The 21292-nt window shown below is 37.4% G+C and overlaps 1 protein-coding gene across 4 annotated transcripts in view; it reads right to left on the reverse strand.

Moving 5' to 3' along the window:
- The window catches only part of LOC109096591 (cytoplasmic protein NCK2-like), a 59316-nt gene that overhangs the window by 8357 nt on the left and 29667 nt on the right, over positions 1–21292 (reverse strand). For all 4 annotated transcript variants that reach the window (XM_042730894.1, XM_042730896.1, XM_042730893.1 and 1 more), the window contains one exon: positions 3713–3954. In XM_042730894.1, coding sequence (XP_042586828.1) covers positions 3713–3938 — 226 coding nt within the window. In that variant the 5' untranslated portion in view covers positions 3939–3954. The remainder of the gene's footprint in view (positions 1–3712; positions 3955–21292) is intronic.

Raw genomic sequence — 21292 nt, forward strand, 5'->3', positions numbered from 1 at the left:
AGAGAGTGCTTGCAGACGAGGAGTTAATGCACCCGCTTGCTCGGCGGCGGAACAGTGAACCATGTCTACACCGGACACGACACTGCCGCGTCGCAACAGGTTGAGTCTGTCTAGTGTCCACACAGGACATTTGAACTCCGTGTCAGTACCTCATAAATAGGACGAGGCAGTTAAGCATCCAGTGTAGCATCACTGATTATAATGATAATAATGGTTTTATATTATTTTGCCGCGGCACTCGCGTCCGGTAGACAAGATGTATTTAGCTTTCTTATTTAGGTTACTTTCTTGTTTAACTGTATTATTTCTTTGATATTTATTTTAGTGTTTTGCAGGCTGCGTATTCACTGATGAAGTGCTAATGTAAACACGAGCTGACGAGTTAAATTGGGTGCGTTAGATGAGTGAGTTAACCCGCTAATTTTGACACCACTAATAGACTATATATATATATATATATATATATATATATATATATATCTATATATATATATATATATATATATATATATATATATATATATATATAAATTATATATAGGTCTATATATATTTATATCAACACCGCGCCACCGGCGGTAGATGGTCCATTACCACCGCAGTGGTAAAAATGTGCCACCGTCACAGCCCTAAATAACAGAAACTCCCTCGTGGCTGTTCCTGCACATTAATTCCAATACAGCCAGACACTCATTTTTATACATTCATTTCATTACAAGCTGGCAATATAACCATTCATTAACTTGCATTTCCGGAAAGCAATCACCCCTTTCTCCTTAACATTTACACTTACAGTTTACCTATGCCTTCTTATGTCAAATATAAAACTGACTAGTTAACAGGCAAAATCATCCAACCATTAAAGCTGCAATAATGGCACTCCCCCACCATTATGCTGTCCATTAAGCTCCATACCACAATAATACCCAAATATCCCTTCATTCAATTAACTTCCCATCTATAAGATTAGCTCAGAATCCAATTTGTCATAAAGCCAGTCATGAAGAGCCTGTTTGAGGCCACTTTGCACCCTTGATACATCCTTTTGTGGACTCCACAGCAGACAACGCAAAAGTCGATAATGAGAGACACTTTAACCAACTAAAGTTATGTTTCAAAATATTTGCCACTGGTTGGACAAACAGTAGACCTGCAAGAAATTCATGTTATTGCTGAACCCAAGGGGTAGATTGTACCTACACCATAGGTACTTCGTTCAAAAGCATCTTCCTCCATTGACAGCCATTCAAAAGCAGAGTAACTGCTTTTGAAAGATAGACCTTCTCAGTGAGGCTGGTTTTGGGCTGGTCGGGATACCCAAATAAGCAGCTACTAGCACCACATTCTTTGCACTTCTTTTTTTGTTATCTTGATGGAACGGCTTATAAGGAAATGCTAATTCACAGAACGACTCACATGAGATGCAAGTGGAATGATAGTAAGTGTGTGTGTGAGTACTGGATCTCAGAGGTGCCAAGAAGAAGTGTGTAAGTGTGTGTGTACACTGACAGTTCTTTAGCAAGATCCTCTGATCTTCAAAGAGTGACAGGTTTTGAGCTCAACAGGATGGAAGGAGGGTTTGAGTGCAGGTATCCGTGACAACCACCAATCAGAGGTCTCCTGTGGCCTCTTAGTGGGAATTAATTCCCAATGCAGAATTAACTTCGAAGGTCACTGACGCATATTCATGACCGCCCTCTTATCTTTGTTCCACAGATTATTAGGGAATAACTAGAACTACAAGTAATTTCACAAATTAAGAATCAACACAAAAAAAGTCAACCACACTGCGCTGATCCATTCCTACTGTTTATTATCCCAAAGCCTGAAAGCTTTGCTATGGATGGACAGATTAAATTTGAATGAGGAGTCTCATTTCAACACTTGTCTAACCTGCTTTAACAATGCTCCACCTAACCTGCTTGGAATTCACACACATTCACTCACACACAATGGAACACAATGGAAAGGAAGCAGGTAAAATGTAACACTGTTTTCATGAAAGCTGAATGAAAGCCTACTCTAATTTCATTGGCTGTCTCAGGGACCTGCATGGGGAAAATGCTTTGCATTCAACAAATTCATTCGGTATTAAACCTCTCCATGTCTCTACCCCCCGCAGCAGAGTATGTATAATCAATTCACTGCTTCCTGTTGTTCAGAGCTCATTAACAAAATAACAAAATGTTATTTAGAGCTCATTAACTCATGGTAATCACATATGGGACAAGCAAACACATAGATAGGGATAAGCATGCTCTCATCTAGGGATACTAATGATTTGGACAGATTTAAAAGTACATAAAAATTCATTGGTCAGTGTGATGTGGTTAGTTATCTTAGATAAAAAAGAATCCAATGAAATTTTGGTCAGACAATGCAAGAGCTTTTTAAGTTTTCCATATTCTCTTTCCAAACTTTCCAGGTTACATTCTCAACCAGTACCCATGGATTATTTTTCTCCGTCTGCAGCACATTGAAATGGAAATGCTCTGGCCTAGAACTCAGGCATTTCATGAGAAGGGCAGAAATTGGGATGCACTAGAGCTAGAAATCCATTAATCCTCACACCTGTAGTGTCTTACCCATATGTAGGTCCCGAGACAGCCCATGGGAGAACTGACTGATACCTTGCACTATGGCAAATGTGATTCTGCACTCTTTTAAGGATAAATAACTGTTTAGCAAGAGACCACAGAAAATGTAAAAATCATCTCTGTATATTTTCAAAAAAGTACAACATATCAATGTTTATTTTGAGGGCTAAACAGTATAAGGAGGATTACTGGTGGATTTACTAATGGACAGCAGGGGGCACCTGACGTCCAGTGTCAGCCTCTAGGGCCACACCAATCTTAAACATGAGATACATTTTTAAACAGTGTCCATTTTCAATTACAAAATTCCCATGAATGCTGTCCTAAATAAACAATGCCCTCAAAAACTTATGTGTTCAGCTGCTTCACCTGCTTTTGGTGTTGTGATAGATACTTGAACATTAAGATATTTTATTGGAATGAATGAAGGAGGGCCCCTCAAGGTGACTTAAGATCAAAGTATCTCAACAATAAATTCAATAATTTTTTATGAAGCATAACACATGCAATCTAAGGATCCCAGTGTTTGTTTTGTGTTGTTGGTTTGTACACAACTTGCTGCAAAAAACCACAGTCCCAAGAGTCTTCCTTAGTGCCTTGAGATGACAGATTGAGCGTTAAAGGCATGAAGCTCCGGAGGCGTATGGGGGAAGTAGGGCATGGCAACTGCAAGGGCGTTTCGTACACGTCATCTTCTACTGAAGGAGTATGAGGTCTAGACCTGCACAGACTCTTCAGTATGACATTTAGATCAACACAGCACAATTTATCTAATAACCCAACTATTCTTAACCTTAAATCTGACTGGTCTACTTTCCAAAGTCTTAGGCCATGAAAAGCCCTGTTGTCAAATTCAAAATTGAATGACAACAAAGGAGAACGAGCATTTCAATCACTGTCAGATTTTGATGATTTGACATGTTATGGGCACTTAGCAGTGCTGGAGATTTAGTTTTTCTCCCAAGTAGATATTCTATTTGCCTACATATAAACTAGCTTCCTGATGGTGTTGCCAAGATGCCTGCTCAATAAACCGACTTGCCTTAATAAGATTTTTCTAGTTTGGCAGGACTGTGAATTGGTGGAATGCTTCACTGAGCTGTGAGACTTCTTACCGAGAGTGTCTTTCAGGTTCTTCACTAGTGAAGTTTTCTTCAGACTGTTTTTGCGCTCAACGTAATTAGAGGGGACATAGCCGGTGCGGTTGGATGTGTTGCGGACTCTCCACCAGGTCTTGGAATCATCCAGCAACCACAGGCGCTCGTTCTTCCGGATGTCCAGTTCCTGGTCTTGCTGAGCTGTGTAGTCCCACTTGGCTATAACAATCACCTCCTCTGTCATCTTTCATCGAGTCCCACTGCCAGAAGAGAGAAAGAAAAAAATTATATGAAATATTATTGGAAATCAGAATCTTCTTAAAAAACTGACGAGAACCTAAATAGTTTAATAAATGACAAACTGCCCAACTATAAATTTCATCAAGTGCCAAGCAAACTGTAGAGATCAGATTGAAAACTAAAATTGTCTTCAATTTGTCCTCAAAAAAAGGTCTGGACCTTCTCCTATGATAAGACATTAAGTCATGACTCAGACGAGAGACAGACACGATTACATATGCTCTATTTAACACATCTTGATCAGCAGGTGAGCTCACACTCCCTCCACCCAACCCATTTACCAGAGGGAGGAAGAGAAAAGCAGGAGAATGTGTGACAGACTGGAGGAGTCAAGAAAAAAAAATAAGTTTGGAGGATACGGTAATATTTCATTCAAGAGCTTAAAGGTGATAAATAGTAAGCCATTCACAGGTTCATTTCCCTGAAAAATGTAAACGCTTGGCTCTGTAACATTGCTGTTTGTCTGAAGAGGTGCATTCCCTGTACATTAGTGTAACTCACTTATTAAATGTATCATTGGTGAAATTAACTAGCTAGCCACATCTGTTTCCTGAAACCACTGTAACTTTGAACCAGCCATTTAAACCAGGTTCTCTTCTCAAATGTAAAATGAAACTTGTATATATTTGTGTATATATATATTGGATGAAAGATGTTGCATTCCAAATGATCCACTATATCCACTATACTATGCACTTAAACAATGCATTATGTCAGGGGTTTCTCAACTCTAGTCCTCGAGGTTAACTTTCCTGCAGAGTTTAGCTACAACCCTGAACAAGCTACTCTTGGGGATTACTAGAAAGTCACAGGCAGGTGAGTTTGATCAAGGTTGGAGCGAAACTCTGCAGGAAAGTGGACCTCAACAGCTAGAGTTGAGCACCCATGCATTATGCACTCTACCCTCAAGTGTATGAAAATTATAAGGTTATTTTGTCATCCAATTTCACAGTTTGATAGCCCTTTTCTTCTGCTACGTAAAGAAAGCCAGGACAGTTCAGTTCCAAATGTCATTCCAAATGTCATTTTTGTCAATTGATAGTGTCTTTTTTCCCTGGGTATTTGGGTACTTTTTGGCATTTTTAGTGAGAAAACACTGCTCATTTATATTATAAATTAGAATAGAATAGAACAGAACGCAAGTATTTGAATTGGCACACACTTATAGATTGTACTGAATGTTACCTTGCTTATTTTATGCAAGAGCGTGATCTATTTAAACCTACATGTCATACTAACCACAGGGTAACCACAGATCAAGAGCTATAGTTCCGACCACACAACACTGAGATGCAGTTTGCGAATGTTCATTGGAACTATGATTTCAGGAAATGACAAATAGTTGAACTATGTTGCTACAATTGGAGACTGCAACCATAGCTGACTAACAATGAAGCAAATTACATGAAGATGTTGATAAACTGAGATACACTGATATGTTGCTTAGGACTATATTTGATAATATTTAGATCAGTGGACAATAATCTGCTTGGATATTTGGCTCCGCTTGACTAATTTTTAGTGTAATTTGAGCAAATTTTGATTTGGTTCCAACAATTTAATGTGTGTATTAGAGCACATTATGACATTATATAGACCTGTTCTGTAGATATCAGTCCTGGCCATTAAAAACCCATATTGGTTGACCACTAAAACTGATATAAACATCCTCATTCCATTAAACAGTGAGACCGGATGTATCTAAATATAGCTGACAACAGCACTAACAAGCCTAAGAAACAAAGCAAACCGTGAACCTGAGGATTTAGTAAGAGAATATGAGCAATAAAAAGCAAGTGAGGCAGAAAAGCATTTTCGCAATGGATAAGCCACTTAATCCATGCCATTGGTCTCATTAAATAAACAGCCAAACCTTCGGATAGAGCCATTAAAAATGACTGAGACTGTCAAAGGCTGAGTTTTCAAAATACATGAAGCGCTCTTGTTCCTCCGAGCAAAATGACAGAAATGATAGTAGGCAATTGCTAAACCCATAAATGAGTAAGTAGGCGGGTTTATTGGCATTGCCGATTTTAAACGCCTTGCATGAGATGTGAGAGCGAGCTGCTGAAGGATTAAATATGCACTGAATAGTAATGGACTGATTAAGTATTGATGGTGTTTCAGGCAAGCGCACTTAAAGCTCTATGCTCCTGCTGAGAGAGGCTTTAGGGACGGCTACTAAGTCAAATGCACAGCCATTTGAAGAGAAGGGCAGACCTAGTGAGTCTGAGAGGGTATGCACATGTGGGTGTGTATGCGCGAGCAACAGCTTTCATTTCACGCTTTGCCTACAACGCACATGTGATGCAGATCCCATATGCATAGCTTTCTGGTTTCTGAATGTTGTAGCGAGTCTGTTCTTTACTACACTTTTAGTATTATTCTTTACCACTCCTTATGTTTATGTGTCTGTAGCTATGTTTCCATCACCCTGTTTTAATGCACATTTTGAAGTATCGAGTAAGAAACGAGTGATGGAAATACCAAATTTTGATAATCTTTCATTTTAATTCGTGAAAACGTTTTTACGCTCGCTTGAGGTGGTTTTTGTCTTGTGCGAAAAAGGGTTAATGCGAATAATGGGAGTTGGGACGAATTTGCCCAATAAATTCCTCCATGCACATCAAAAATTATTACTTGCACCTCAGAGTGACAAAGCTCGATAAATGGTCATTGCTTTTGGAGGTGGATGCCTGCTGTTTGGGAACACATTCGTGTAATTTAGGAATTTAACGGTGGTTATTTAGAATAACGGTGGTTATTTGCAAATGTTTTATGCGACATTCCAATCTTGCGCACAAGTTAAACTTTGGATGGAAACCCGGCTTATGTTATGTTTATATATATAAACAAAAACTATGGTTCAGATGGTCACCTTCCATCTAAATAAGAGCTTCTTGGCCAGAATGAGCTGCAGTGTGGACCAGATCTTATGTCTAAATCAAACACAAGACCAATCTGACATGTGAATTATGGGCTTTAAACTGAAATGCAGATAAACACACCATGAACTGATCTACAGAGGACAGATCAGACACATTTCAGCTACTTTTGCCTGTTTTATGTCTTTAAAGAGGCGACAATTCTAATATTAACATCCATCACACCGGAGCACACAACTCAAGAGATGCCTCCCACACACAATTACACCACATAAAGGATTTCATTACCTCTGGTGAGATGAGTATCCACGCTGGGCTGTATTTCATAAATGCAAATATGGCATCTCAAAGGCAGAGCTTGTTTTCTTTAAAAGCGGTCGTTAAATGACAGTTCAATTAGAAAAGAGGCTGGCCGAGACAGCATAGCAGCTGGATAGAAATGTCCCTGTGCTTTAAATCAGTCATTCCACTCTGCTGGCTGTGAGCTTCGGGTTCATTCATTACCTGAAGCGCGTGACCCCACTCGCTGTGTTTCGGTACAGGGCAGAAAAGAGAGCCATGGAGAACAAGTTGCTGCTAAATGAGATTCTCTAAGGGAGAAAAAGGTGGGGAGAGCAGGCCAAAGCTTGTCAGTGAACAATTTTTTGAAAAATGCAGGTAGGCAAGAAAGGGAAAAGATGGACAACATGACGATAGCAATGATCAATACTCAAATGTGTTATCTGTTATTTGGCATAGATACTAAATCGGCACCACATGCTATAAATAAACAGTGGCGGTTAGTTGATAAAAACAATCTCAGCTTGTAAATGGATTCAATAATTAGCCATTAAAATCATAATTAGAGGCCGACCAGTATTGTTTTGTGATGTCTGATGGCAATCTCTTAAGAGAGCAAGGTGACCGATAACCGATATAAAGCTGATTTACATGATGTCATACCATTTAATTTAAAGATGGTAAATAACACATGCATAACAACTGCTGCAATTATATGTATATTTTACAAATCATTTACTAAAATAATTGGAAAAAAAAATTATTGAAAATTAATGCATTTGGAAAAAATGGAAATTGATAAAACATTAACATTTATATTTAGAGAACATCTTGATTCTGTAATCATATTGCAATTTTCAAAAAGAAAATGTAAATAAATAAAAACATCAATAAAAAGGAAGTAAACACTGTAACCTACAGTGCACTCAAATATTCTAGTAAGTCTGTGTTCAGTAGGAATCACATATTCTTAAAAAAAGATGCTGATAATGCCAAATATCAGCCAATATATTGCCTTGGCCTCAGCAAACTTACAAAAACCAGTATTTTTTGTTTGTATTATTTAAATAATACAAGCTTAGAGAATGATGCATTTAATAAACTTTTTTTAAATGCTAAAAACATTTAAAAAATCACAACGTAAACTGCATGTTTAATTTTTCCACTCAAAAACTATTATTTTTATTGAAAAACATATAAAATCTTAAATCAAATAGCCTCGTGGTTAGTGCGTCAACATAGCGCAGCTACGCTCACAGCGACCCAAGTTCGATTCTGGTCTCGAGGTCCTTTGCCAATCCTGCTCCCCTCTCTCCTCCCAGTAATTTCCTGTCGTCTCTCTACTGTCCTATCTAAATAAAAAGTAATAAAAACTGCTGATAAAGTTTTAAAAACACTGTCTGTGTGTAAATTCATCTCAGACCTAGTGAACAGCCTAATTGCATAGATCTGTCTTTAGATTGACTAGTCCACTGATTTTGTTAAACACCCCATCTAGATAAATTATAGTTATTTGTATATTTATAAATCATAGTTATTTATTATAGTTATAGAGTTATTTACCACCATCATTCAATATATAATGATTCTCAAACCGTTTTTTAAGACTTTATGCCTGAAAAGACTAAATGACATTGCATGCAATATTCTACTAGAGTAAGAACAGATATCAGAACAACTGCCACATTCATCTTCAAAACGCCACTGAAATGGAAAAATTAAGCACAGAGAATGATAACATGAGATGATGTTTGCAATACCATCTGCTGAGATAAGATCAACAACTTTAAAAGAAGCTTGTTGGATGACAGAATGGATATTAGCTTCTGATATAATCGTACATCTACTAATTAGGCACTACATTGCTATCATCACTCATTGGTTCAGTGGATCAGGACAGAATCGTGGTCATTGTGTCAGAGGATGCTGTTAAAGGTCGTCGTCAATCTCCTTCCTCTCTGTCCTCTTCAGAAAACTGAGGAGGTCTCTCCCAGCAGCGCTGTGATAGATGACACTCATTTCGCTAATCGGAGCCCCGCCCCCTGTAATATCCACACAGCTTAGCCCACCTCCTTAATAATCAAGGCTGTTAAGAAGACCGATGGCTCTGCCGCGGGAAAGCAGATCAATCCTCAAGGCTCAGCATTCGCTCAGACGCCGGAAAGCTGCTTGGTAATGATCAATCTTACCCAGCTCACTGTCAGCTTACGCTCACTTACACGTGCGACGGGAGAAGCCTTTTAACCGAGAAGAGACAATTAGCCGGGTAATAAACATTTCTCACCGCGGGCAGAAAAACAGTCGTACTCCACTTCGTATAAATGGTTCAGATTTGCAAACAGAGTCTGTCTTACATCCGGCGGCCATGATGACCTGGTGTTGCAATGTTTGTGAAGACAAGAACGGAAGGAAGCCACTCTCTGACCTTGAATTGATCTATCCTCAGCCAAGATGTGTTCCCATAGTCCAGATGCACTTAGCACTCGGAGCCCTGCTCTCAAGGGACTAAAAACATTTAAAACGACTTAATACATCCGCTAGGCAAATGTCCAGCTCACATTCGCTTAACCCAACTAAACATGTCTTGCACGCAAAGCAGTTGCCAAATATCTGCTTAAATGTGCAGATTACGTAACAATTAATGTATTTCAATGTAACTCCATTCAAAAACACTCTCAATGGGTTTCCAAATTAAATAAAAATAATCCAAGATTTACATTATTTTATAATGATGGTGAAGGGCTGGATTAAAAGAAACCAGAATTGTTCAAATATTTAGCAAAAAAACGTTTATAACAGCTGGATCTGGCAACACAGAGGCTGTTTTATACAGGTTCAAACATATAAGGTTGGATGCCTAATCTCTCCATCGTTCACGCTGGACAGTATAGTAGAAGTAGTAGTATATATTTTTTTTAATGCCATGTCAGCATCTAAGGCTATTTTCATTGCAAAAACTATTTAAAAATACAAGTATAACAAATACAATAAAAACCAACAAACACAAGTTATATTACCTGGACAGTAGAGATGTGTTTGCTGTGTGAGCTACTTAAATAAGCAGCACTGTGAAACAGCCAATCAGCATCTGGAATCTCCCAGAGCTCAACATTATTATTCATGAACCTTCCAAATAAGGTAAAAACAGACCATTTCATCCTAGGTACAAATCCTAGGGTTGTAAATGGACACGTAAAACCGTTTCTGGAGAATTTTTGCCCTTAGCTAAGCCACATACCTTCTATATAGATATCAGAGAACAATTTAAAATATTGTATCAATGCATTATATGGCACCTTTAACAGTCATTTCTTTACAGTCTCTTTAATGTAATTTGCTACAGTTTCCTGAGAAGAAAAGAAGGAAAGAACAAGCGCAAAGTGAAGACGGCAAGCACAAAAGAAATCAAGAAAGAGTGGTTTAAAGATGTACAATTGCATTCCCAAAATGCATCTGGCCTGGCCTTCCCCTGCCAAGTGGGAATTTTGAGTGGGACTTTAAGAAAGGCTTCTGTCCGACTGCATCAGCACTATATAGAGCCTCTCTGGAGCTCTTTACCCAGCACAAAAACACTGGGACGAGGCGAAAAGCAGGAACACAAAGAAAGAGAGAAAGGAATACAGAGGTCCCACCAGAGTCTTCAGTACATATGTTAAGAACGAATCTACCAGACATTTCTTTTACACTTTCCTGGCCTCTTTTGGATTTCTGCCGTGTCTGTAGCAACAGTGGACTGCCACATTCATCTCCATTCAGCGAACATCTCCTGGCACTAATACAGAAGCTTTCAGAACCATTCAAACGGGCCTGAGAATTAAGCTAATGTGGTGGAGTGTGGAACAGGGGGCGGAGTGAATTTGGCCCAATGTGAAAGCGTTAGAGAAATCAGGTCAGGACCTTTAATAGGCAGGGACATGTGCTTTCCCATTGCTGGTGTTAATGATTAGTCTGAACCAGCAGTCCACCCATCGCATGCCTCCTCTGTGCTTCTCTCCAGCGAATGAACTCTCACACAAGCCGACCAGGCTGCTCTGATCTCAGAAACACAAGACATTACATCATACAACAGTGAGAAATGGACGAGCAGCTTAAAATAGAAAGTGGCGAGAAGGAATCAAGTTGGACAGTGACATGGCAAAACCGGTTTCAAACAGGTTATTTCTGAAAATGAGAGACTAGGAAGATGATGATGAAACGCCAGAGGACTGTCAACACCAGTTACACTAAAGGATGACTTCACTCATCTTACATACGGACAAAGCAACTGCATGAATCTGTTTTCAAATAGTCTGAGAATAAAGGTGAAAATGTATAATATTTATGAGATTTACAGTGAATGCCACCAAGAACACATCCACACGGTACGCTATAGAAATTGTGCTTTTCATAAATATATTATAAAACTCTGATATTATCATCGATGCTGACTGATCAATGCAGTCCTGTTAAAATACACAATCTAAGATGCTAACTATCAGCTTTACTGTGTACGCTAACTAAATCTAGAAACAAATTTCAATTACTTGAATTAAATGAAATAAAATAAAATCTAAAATATATATATATACTTATTTTATTTTGGGCTAGTAACCTAAGGTAACATTTCTAATTTTCATTAAGCTCAAGTTGAAGTATTAAAATAAATAAATGCTAAAACTAAATGAAAACAATATAGACATTTAAAAAATAATAATAAAAATGACACAAACAAAATCAATAAAGCAGTTAAATGAAAATGAAAACAAAGCATGAAATAAAATCTAATTAAAATAATTGTACAGTAAATCAATGATATTAAAATGATGCTGGTCCCGGCACACCACATATAAATGACTACATCTTTTAGCAAAAGAATTATGGTTAATAAATTTGCTTAATAACATACCAATTTATGCTCTTTGTGTTGCTCACCAAAACTAGTCTGAGACAAACAACTTTTGTGAGAGTCATTCATCATGACATGAGTATGTAACAGCAATAACAGTTTGACTATGACACCAACACAACCTTCTCATAATGCTTAATTATAACTTATTTAATATGACAATAAAACACTAAAGAAGGCAAATAAATCATTGCAATGATCTGTCACTGTAAGATTTCTGGAGCTATTTATCCTGTTTTTGAGTGAAGCTGAACCCTGATACTGTTGACGAGTTCCCATTGCAGCACTATGATTATTGTCTTTACAAAAGTACTGTTTTCTGCCAATATATTCCAGTTCTAATGTTTTACCAAATAGATTTTTTTTTCTGTAATTTTAGGGTGTGCAGCATTTTGTTGTAACTTGGCAATAGAGATATGCAAGGGGCTCAGAACTCATGAGAACAAATCTATATGCTGCAATCTGTACAAAATATAAATCTTTTAGAACTAAGCATGAAGGTCTAGCCCTAACCCTAACTCTCAGCAGATTGTACAAAAATGAATCTATTCACATGATCCAATTTTCCAAAATGTATAACAAATTGCCATGTTGATGTGATCAATACAAATCTGTCACATTATTGTATCAACTGATAGCCAAAGCAAACAACAGTGTCCTTAAGTCCAAACTGCAGTACAGTGGGCTGGGCTTGTGGTGACACATCCTGTAATGTCTCTGATGAGGTTAGCGGTTGCTCCTCTTCAGTAAGCAATAAAAGAAAATTAATGACTGTTTGACTGCTTGTTGACGTCATCCAAGAAGCCTTCACGTGACTAGCATTAAAGCTTGTGGTGAACAGATTTCCACTGAGATCCTGCTTTCCTCACAAACATTTGATCACAATGGAAAAAAAGAACAAAAAAATGAATGACTGATTGAACCAAATTACAGAGTAGACCTTTAAAAAGCTACAGCGCATGACTTTCAGCAAATCCCGAGGTGATGTGATTGCATGCAACATTTTTCTTATGAACAACAACCTTGTTTGTGTCAACCAAATCATGACTGTTTCTGTCATAGCTTTGCATAATGAGAACGATCTGAATTAAGAATTCACAGAAAGCTAGTTCGTCTTTGATGTCAGTCCTCAACGTTGTTCCAGCGGTGCTTTTCCACAAATCAATTCAGCATTGTTCACCAAACAATATTTCCATTGTTCAACAAGCATCTCAGACCTCTGAGTAATTATCTAAAGAACCCCTGATCCTGAAATGACCCCTGAACCCTGACATATAAAGAAAAAACCCACACAAATATGCACCAGTCAAAAGAAAATCTTCATTTTCATTTGAAGACTACTGAAATTTATAAAAAAAAAAAAAAGAAATAAAAAAACACATCAAAGACCAAATGGGTCCTTAACATAAACTGATTATATTTACAGCAACTTAGACCGAGCTGATTGGTTCATGTGCATACACAACCAATGAGCTTGCTGCTTTACATTTAAATGTCTGGTTAGCATTTCTCAGCGCACTTTCAGAGTTCTTCTGAAACCCTCCCCCAGCTCCACCTGTATAGATCTGCTAAGGGATATTATAAATTATATTTGTGCAGCAGCAGTATGTCTTAAAGGGTTAGTTCGCCCAAAAATGACAATTCTGTCATTAATTACCCACCCTCATGTCGTTTCAAACCCAAGACCTTCGTTCATCTTCAAAACACAAATTAAGATATTTTTGATGGAATCTGAGAGCTGTCTGACTCTGAATAGACAGCAACACAGCTAAAATGTTCCCAAATCCAGAAACGTAGCAAGGTGATCTGTAAAATAAATAAAAATGTGACATCAGTGGTTCATCCACAATTATACGAAGCTACCAGAATACTTTTTGTGCGCAAAAGAAAAAAAAACGAACTAAAAGAACCAGATCTCACACAGGAGTCGCTTCCAATACAAGCAGATTTCTGTTAGTCAGTGTGGCGAGTTCGTATGTACAACGTGAACCCACTGCAAAATCTACACACAGATTTCCAGACTGCGTGAATTCCTATTGAAATTACTGGATTTTGCCCACAAAAATACATTGATTAACGGTAAAGGACAGTGACTGCACCTAAATTGTAACATTTTTCAATATAAAGATGTCATTTAAACATCCGTAACTTGTTTCCTGGGAAACACGTGAACACTCTGCCTTTTTTACGTCACACAGGAATGTGGGTAACCTCCATGTCATAGGTCTGACAGCTCTCACGCTCATCTCCCCAGAACAGAATACAACGCAACAACACCTTTCCCGCGATAAGCATTCTCACTCAGCCTTTTCCTTTCTTTCTTCCCTCCTTCCTAGAGTAAAGGCCATTGTTTGCTGGTTTCCATGGCTGCAGTGGCCAAACCCTCTCTGAGGCGAGGGACAGACAGGCAGACGGGTGTTTTGAGCTGAACAGAGAGAGGAGACTGAGCCTACATAAACTGAAACAAAAGGGTTTGCCATCCCCAGCGCACCAGAGATGCACTGAACAGGTGGTCCAGAATGGCAAATGGCATAGTTTGGAGTCCTTTTCCAAAAAGATTGCTCCATCTGTAAGAATTAGGAATACTGTTACTCATTTATTTTCTTATCTGAGCCTTGAAAAATGAAGCAATTTCATATGATAGTAATGGCAAGCAATATATGACAGTATAAGTGAATCAAATTGAAAACGTACTATACTGTTCAAAATGTTGGTGTCATTTTTTAAAAGTCCTTTATGCTTCCCAAGGCTGCATTTATTTGATCAAAAATACAGAAAAAAAAACAGTAATATTCTGAAATATTATTTCAATTTAAAAGGAAAATTATCTATTTTAATATATGGTAAAATGTAATCTATTCCTGTGATGCCAAGCTGAATTTTCAGCATCATTACTCTAGTCTTCAGTGTCACATGATCCTTCAGAAATCATTCTAATATGCTGACACGCTGCTCAAGAAACATTTCTAATTATTAGAAACAGTTGTACTGCTTAATAGAAGTCTTTTGTACCATTATAAATGTGTGTCACTTTCAATCAATTTAGAGTATCCTTGCTAAATAAGTCTCTAAAATATATATATATATATTTATTAACTTGTATATAGGCTACCCTGATTTAAAACATGATTAGATTACACTCATAATTCTTTCTCTTGTTGCTTGTTTGCTTGGATGCTCCTGAGAGTGAGGTTATTTCTTTTCTTTTCCTGTTTGCGAGCTCAGCAATATTCCCAATACACTAATAATTCAGAAAGCAGTGATATACTGAGAACAAAAGCTTTGAAGTATAACCCAATTCTGATGTCTGTGTTCTCCCTAAAGAAACAGTGTTGTGTATCTGTACGTATGGTTTATTCACAGAAAATGTCACAAAGAGGTCAAAGCCCACATTTGTGGGAACACTTGCTCTATTGCACGTTATCTCCTTCAGCTCCACTAGTGGAGTCACATATCACACAACAGACCGGATATTGTCTAAGATCTACAAGCCTATCCTGTTCTACAACACATTGACATGCATTTCAACTGAGTCTTTATCTATTATAAAATGTGGATGGACTACAAAACAAATTAACATCATATAGTTTGAATATTTGCTATTGTCAGCTTTAACTGGTCTAGAAAACCAACTGTGCTCAAGCTACATTAAACATGCTTCCAGTACAGCACCTCCCTGTGTATTACAAATTCAGCTCAGAGATTCTTCCCTCCCTGTGGTGTTTATTTCCTCAGTAGTTTAAAGTCGCTAATCAAATCTCATGCCGATGCTTCGCCCCAGGGTGTTTTCCGTGTGAATCTGAATGGAATCCATCAGTCTGAGTACAGCTGTTGCCTTAGACAAGGACAAAGTTGAACACAGACATTTCACAAGGGTGAAAACAAGTGCTGTCAAAAAATTAAAAATAAATAATAATAATAATAGTTTAACATACAAAGCTAAGAGTTTACACTGCATTAAAGAACACTAAGAATCCATTGATTTCAAAGGAGATGTTGCATTACAAAGACAGAGGAAAAACAAAAGTTTGTGAACACTCAGGCATGCGACTAAGACCCAGTCCACACGGAGAGGCGTTTCGCTGTATACGCACAGATTTTGTATCGTATATGCATTTCGTCCACAAGGATCCAGCATTTTGGGAGAGTGAAACTGATCTTTTTTTAAACCGGGTTCCAGAGTGGATAAATTTGAAAACGCAGCCTTTGCGTTTTCGTTTGGACAGTGAATCCGTATATTTTCTGAAACGATGACGTCATCAGCCCACGTCTCGCCCCTAGTTAGACACCGCTACGTCATGTTACAGAAATAAAAACATGAACAAACACTGACCGATTGTCTTTATTAACTAAAATTAACACAGATTAATAAATGTATTGTTCCATGTTCGTTCGTATACCGCGGGCAAGGTTTATGCGCATAGTCCAAGTCTTCTTCTCTGTTTTTAGTGCATCTCTGTGGTAGAATTACAGTGACACATGCTGGTCTGGCATATATACTACATCGTTTTGTGTAGGTTTTGTGGTTTCATGTGGATGCAAACATTTCTTTAGACGAGGAAAAAAAAGATAGGATAGGGAAAGCTCTGGCTTCGTGTGGACGTAACCTAAATCTTGAAGAAATTCTAACTAGCTGCAACACGTAGAGACAAACAAATTAATTCAAGAAGTGGCAGGTCTAACTTTAAGAATGAACTATAGCTTATTAACAATCCATCCATGATAAAGACAACATACAAACTTTCAAAAATCTAGTTTAAAACATGTACGAATGTCTCAGAAGAATATACTCTATGTCTTTATACTGGTTTTAGAGTAATTTAATACAATAAAATGTCATGTGGTGTAACCAAGTAAAAACGCATCTTAATCATTTTCAAAAAAACGTTTTTTACTACCGTATACATTTTCTGACAATAGCATACCACAAATGAATTTGTGCAAGTATTACATCAATAGTCTCACGACATTTTACTATCTAAACTAACCTTGCCTTGTCATAAAATGATCAAATTATCTGATATTTTAGGAAGCTTAATGACCTTGAGAGGTTCTGCATTGTTTCTTTGACATAATTTCCTGTTTCACACTCTGAAAAATAAAGGTTCCAAAGGGGGTGTTTTTTTTTTAGTTTTTTTTTTTTAGTGATGCCATAGAAGAACCATTATTGGCTCCCCCAAAAACCTTTCAGTGAACAGTTCTTAAAATAAAGATTTTTTTTTTCTCAGTGTGAAGAACATTTAATAATCCATTAATCTTTTTCCACTATGAAAAACCTTTTGTGCAATGGAAAGATTCCATGGCTTTTAAATGTTCTTCATAGAACCATCAATGCCAACAAAGAATATTTCCTGGTTTGTTTGTTTTTTTTTTTTTACATTTTTTTCTCAGGAAAAAAATGGAGAAAAATTTTTTTTATCAGCAACATGTTAATTCTAGGCGTTGCATATAAGATTGCATTTTTAGCATATTTTTGAATAAACTCACACCCAGATATCACCTTTTATTTGTCAGTAAAAGTCTACAAAATATGATGCAAATGTGTCAATATGTAACATTCGAAAGTCAAATGGACAGAGGGATGCTGCAAAAAACAAAAGTGCATTATGGGTGTCAAAGTTTTTAGCAAAATGCCACCCCACAGCCCTTTTTCTCAGTTTTCTCTATAGCACACGTTTATTTTATTTTATTTTATTTTATTTTAATTTATTTTTTGGATTTCTACTGCACAGACACAGATCTTGCAAGCGATGAACTCCCTCTTTAAGCATACATTGACGAATTGTATGCAGGTTCAGTAGTGCTTAAAAAAATCCTCCCTTTCTTTCCACGACAAATCAAATCTTATTACATTCCTTATCAGTCAAAAGCGCCACAGGAGTTTTGTCTAGTGTGTAACTGCCACACACAAGACTTGGGTCGATGGATTCTCTAAGAGAACGATCAAAATCCTTCAGCAGTTACAGTCGGGGAGGTCTTATGTTCATCACAGGCCTGCAGTAAATCACATCATACCAAACTGAAGTGCTGCAGATATTCGAGAAACATCAAAAGATCAAAAGGAAATATGGGGCACCAAGCACACCAGCAATGCCCTACAGCAGGGCATGCATAATAAACAGACACGTTGAACAGCGCATGTACTAATCATACCGTTTACTCACACATACTGTCATCATAAAACAGGTATGGACAAAAATACAAAAGGCCCTTAAGCAAAGAGAGCCATTTACGGAAAGGACAGGATGTCACAGGTTTCTGGTGTCACATTACAGGCTCATCTCCCTTGTGCAGAGGTTTGACCTTGCCTCTGCTACAGGGCAGGCCTCTGACAAGCTCTCTTCATGACTTCCACAGCGCCAGAGGCAAACCGAGACTAACCAGCGTTCGCTAACCCATATGGCTCTCAGCTACAGTTACACTGCACAAATGCAGTGCTACAGAAGGGCTTCAGCACCTGTCAAAATAAACATGCCCAGCACACATGTCCGCTGAGTCAAACCAAAAGAGAACTCAGTCAAGCAGCACAATGAATTCTTTTTGAGACATTCAAGCCTGCCCACCAAATTAGGCCACTTTACTCCTCACAAACGCTCAGCTTGACTCTCCCTCTACCTGTTCGTGGTGTTCTGTGTGCAGTGGTGTATATCAAGTCACTTTTAGCTGAATGAGAAATATTAGAAATGTGCGTAAGTGCTAGGGAATTGATTCATAGATTAATAGTATGGCTTTTTCAAATGATTCTGTAATCTGTAATCAACCATTTTTAAATTATATATAAAATGAGAGTCAATGGTTGCTGGCAAGCTCCAAACTGACCAAAAAATTTATAAAAAAAAATCACCATAGAAGTATTATAAAAATATCCATATAACAAGTCATATTCAAAGTATTCCCATGGAACAGACTCAGTAGCCAAAAATAATGTTTGATTTGAGTTTTACAGTGGAGTATAAAAAAAATTATTAAATTTAAACGTTTAAACAGAATGACAAACATTATACAAAATATTTGCCATACTCAAACAGAATATTACATAGTCCACCATCATCAATCATTGCAAATCATTATGAAATCATAGTTATTAAATCACTAGTGAAATCTGGTAATATTCTGCTTAATTTTAGATTATCAGCATTGGCCAATAAATAAGTGTCAGATTAACAGAAGTGGTCATTTCAGGGTTTTTTTTTTTTTTTTTTTTTTGTATGATTCATATACAACTATTGAAAAAATTTTAAATTAGATTTTATATTTTATTTATCTATCTATCTATGCACATCTAATGTGATGGAAATTAGCATCAGAAATGAATCAAAGCAATGTTTTTCTCTGAAGCTTTAGGAAACCACCAATCCCAGAATTCCCCATGATCTTTGGCCCCAGACTGCAATGATCTTGGGATTAGAAGTACAAGTTCCAAACTAAGACTTAGACAGACACAAATGAGATGCTAATGAATCTAACTGTATGGCAGCCCTAACTAGACTGGCCCAAAAATATACTAGGCTCTCTACTCAGTACCCTCAGGCTCTCAGTGTGTGTGTGTGTGTGTGTGTGTGTATGTCATCCAGCCGCTTCCACTGGGACAACTAATGACTCACTCTGTGCCCTGGCGGCGATGTATCCACTGCATGCTTACATCCAGCTCTCATGGATACGCAGATAATATATGCTCCCACACACACTCTAAGACAAACATATATCTCTCACAGCTCTAAATCAGAACAGACAAGCATCTACCCACACACATACTAAAAAGCTTGTGGTCTATTATACGTACCCGAGTACACAGAAAATAGCATACCTGATGTCCAAAGCCGGAGCAGGAACAAACATCCAAAGCAACACATGCCTACAGATCCCGTCTCATTTCTGTGTGCGTATGATACAAGCGGGGAGATGGCAGCTAAACAGACCTTCCTGATCAAACATAGGGCTTCAAATCGAGCACAAGATTATGAGCACACGCTCTGGGGATGGAGATGAACGAGAGCCCACAGCTGCGAGAGCCAGAGAAGAATTCATTCACGAAGATTGAAGGCATATCTCTTTCCAGCTAAGGTAATGAAAAAGGGCTTGTGAACATGAGTATTCTGGCTGGGAGAAAAAGGACTGTCAGGAATAAGAGAGGAGAGGATGTTTTCCAGAGCCTGGCGTGATCATGGCAGTGCAGTAATAGGCCTATAGCCATAAATCTCAATCTATATCTAACAGCAGCACTACACGCACACATTCACGCACACAGATAAATCTACATTACCCTACACTTTGAGTCTTAGGGAAGCAAGACATGGGTATACTGCAAATCTGCAAACCACTGAGTAGGGACATTATAAAAAGGAGAAAATGGACCACTTGTATTCAAATAAATGGGAGAAAGCACAACACTTAACATGGCGGCTGTAGGAATGGAAGTACAGTACCATTAGTAGAGCCAAACACCTCTTTTTTACTCACTCATTAGCTGAACGTAAGTGATTAGAACACATTAGCTGATCGATCAAAAGAGTTTTTGAAAGAAATGAATACTTTTGTTCAGCAAGAAAACATTAAATTGATCAAAAGTGACAGTGAAGACTATTTCTATTTCAAATAAATGCTGTTCTTTCCGTTCATCAAAGCATCCTACTACTAAAATATTAAACGGCACAACAATTTTCAACATTGATAAATGTATCTTGAGAAACAACAGTACATTAGATTAATTTCTGAAGAATAACATTTAAGACTGGATAAATGAAGCTAAAAATTCAGATTGAACATCACAGGAATAAATCACATTTTAAAATATATTTAAATAGAAAATAATTATTATAAATTGCAATAATATTTAAAAATATTGCCGTTTTACTGATTTTTGATCAAATACATTTTTTTCTTGGTGAGTATAGAAGAATCTAAAAAAATCTAAACACAAAATTTGGAACATTAGTGCATGTTTTAATTTTGTATTTAATTCACTGGATTTTTAAAAAAAATAGGCATAAACACATTAGGAATTTTATTTTCTAAATTAGGAAATATATAAAATTTTTAAAGAGATGATTCACCCCAATATGAAAATTGTGTTATTAATTACTCACCCTCATGTCATTCCAAACCCGTAAGACCTTTGTTCATTTTTGAAACACAAATTAATATATTTTTGATTAAATCGAAAAGCCAAGACCCTCAATAGACAGCAACACAGCTGACACGTTCAAGGACATTGTTAAAATAGTCCATGTGACATCAGTGGTTCAACCT

The sequence above is a fragment of the Cyprinus carpio genome, chromosome B9 (genome assembly GCF_018340385.1).
Source record: "Cyprinus carpio isolate SPL01 chromosome B9, ASM1834038v1, whole genome shotgun sequence".
NCBI lineage: Eukaryota > Metazoa > Chordata > Actinopteri > Cypriniformes > Cyprinidae > Cyprinus > Cyprinus carpio.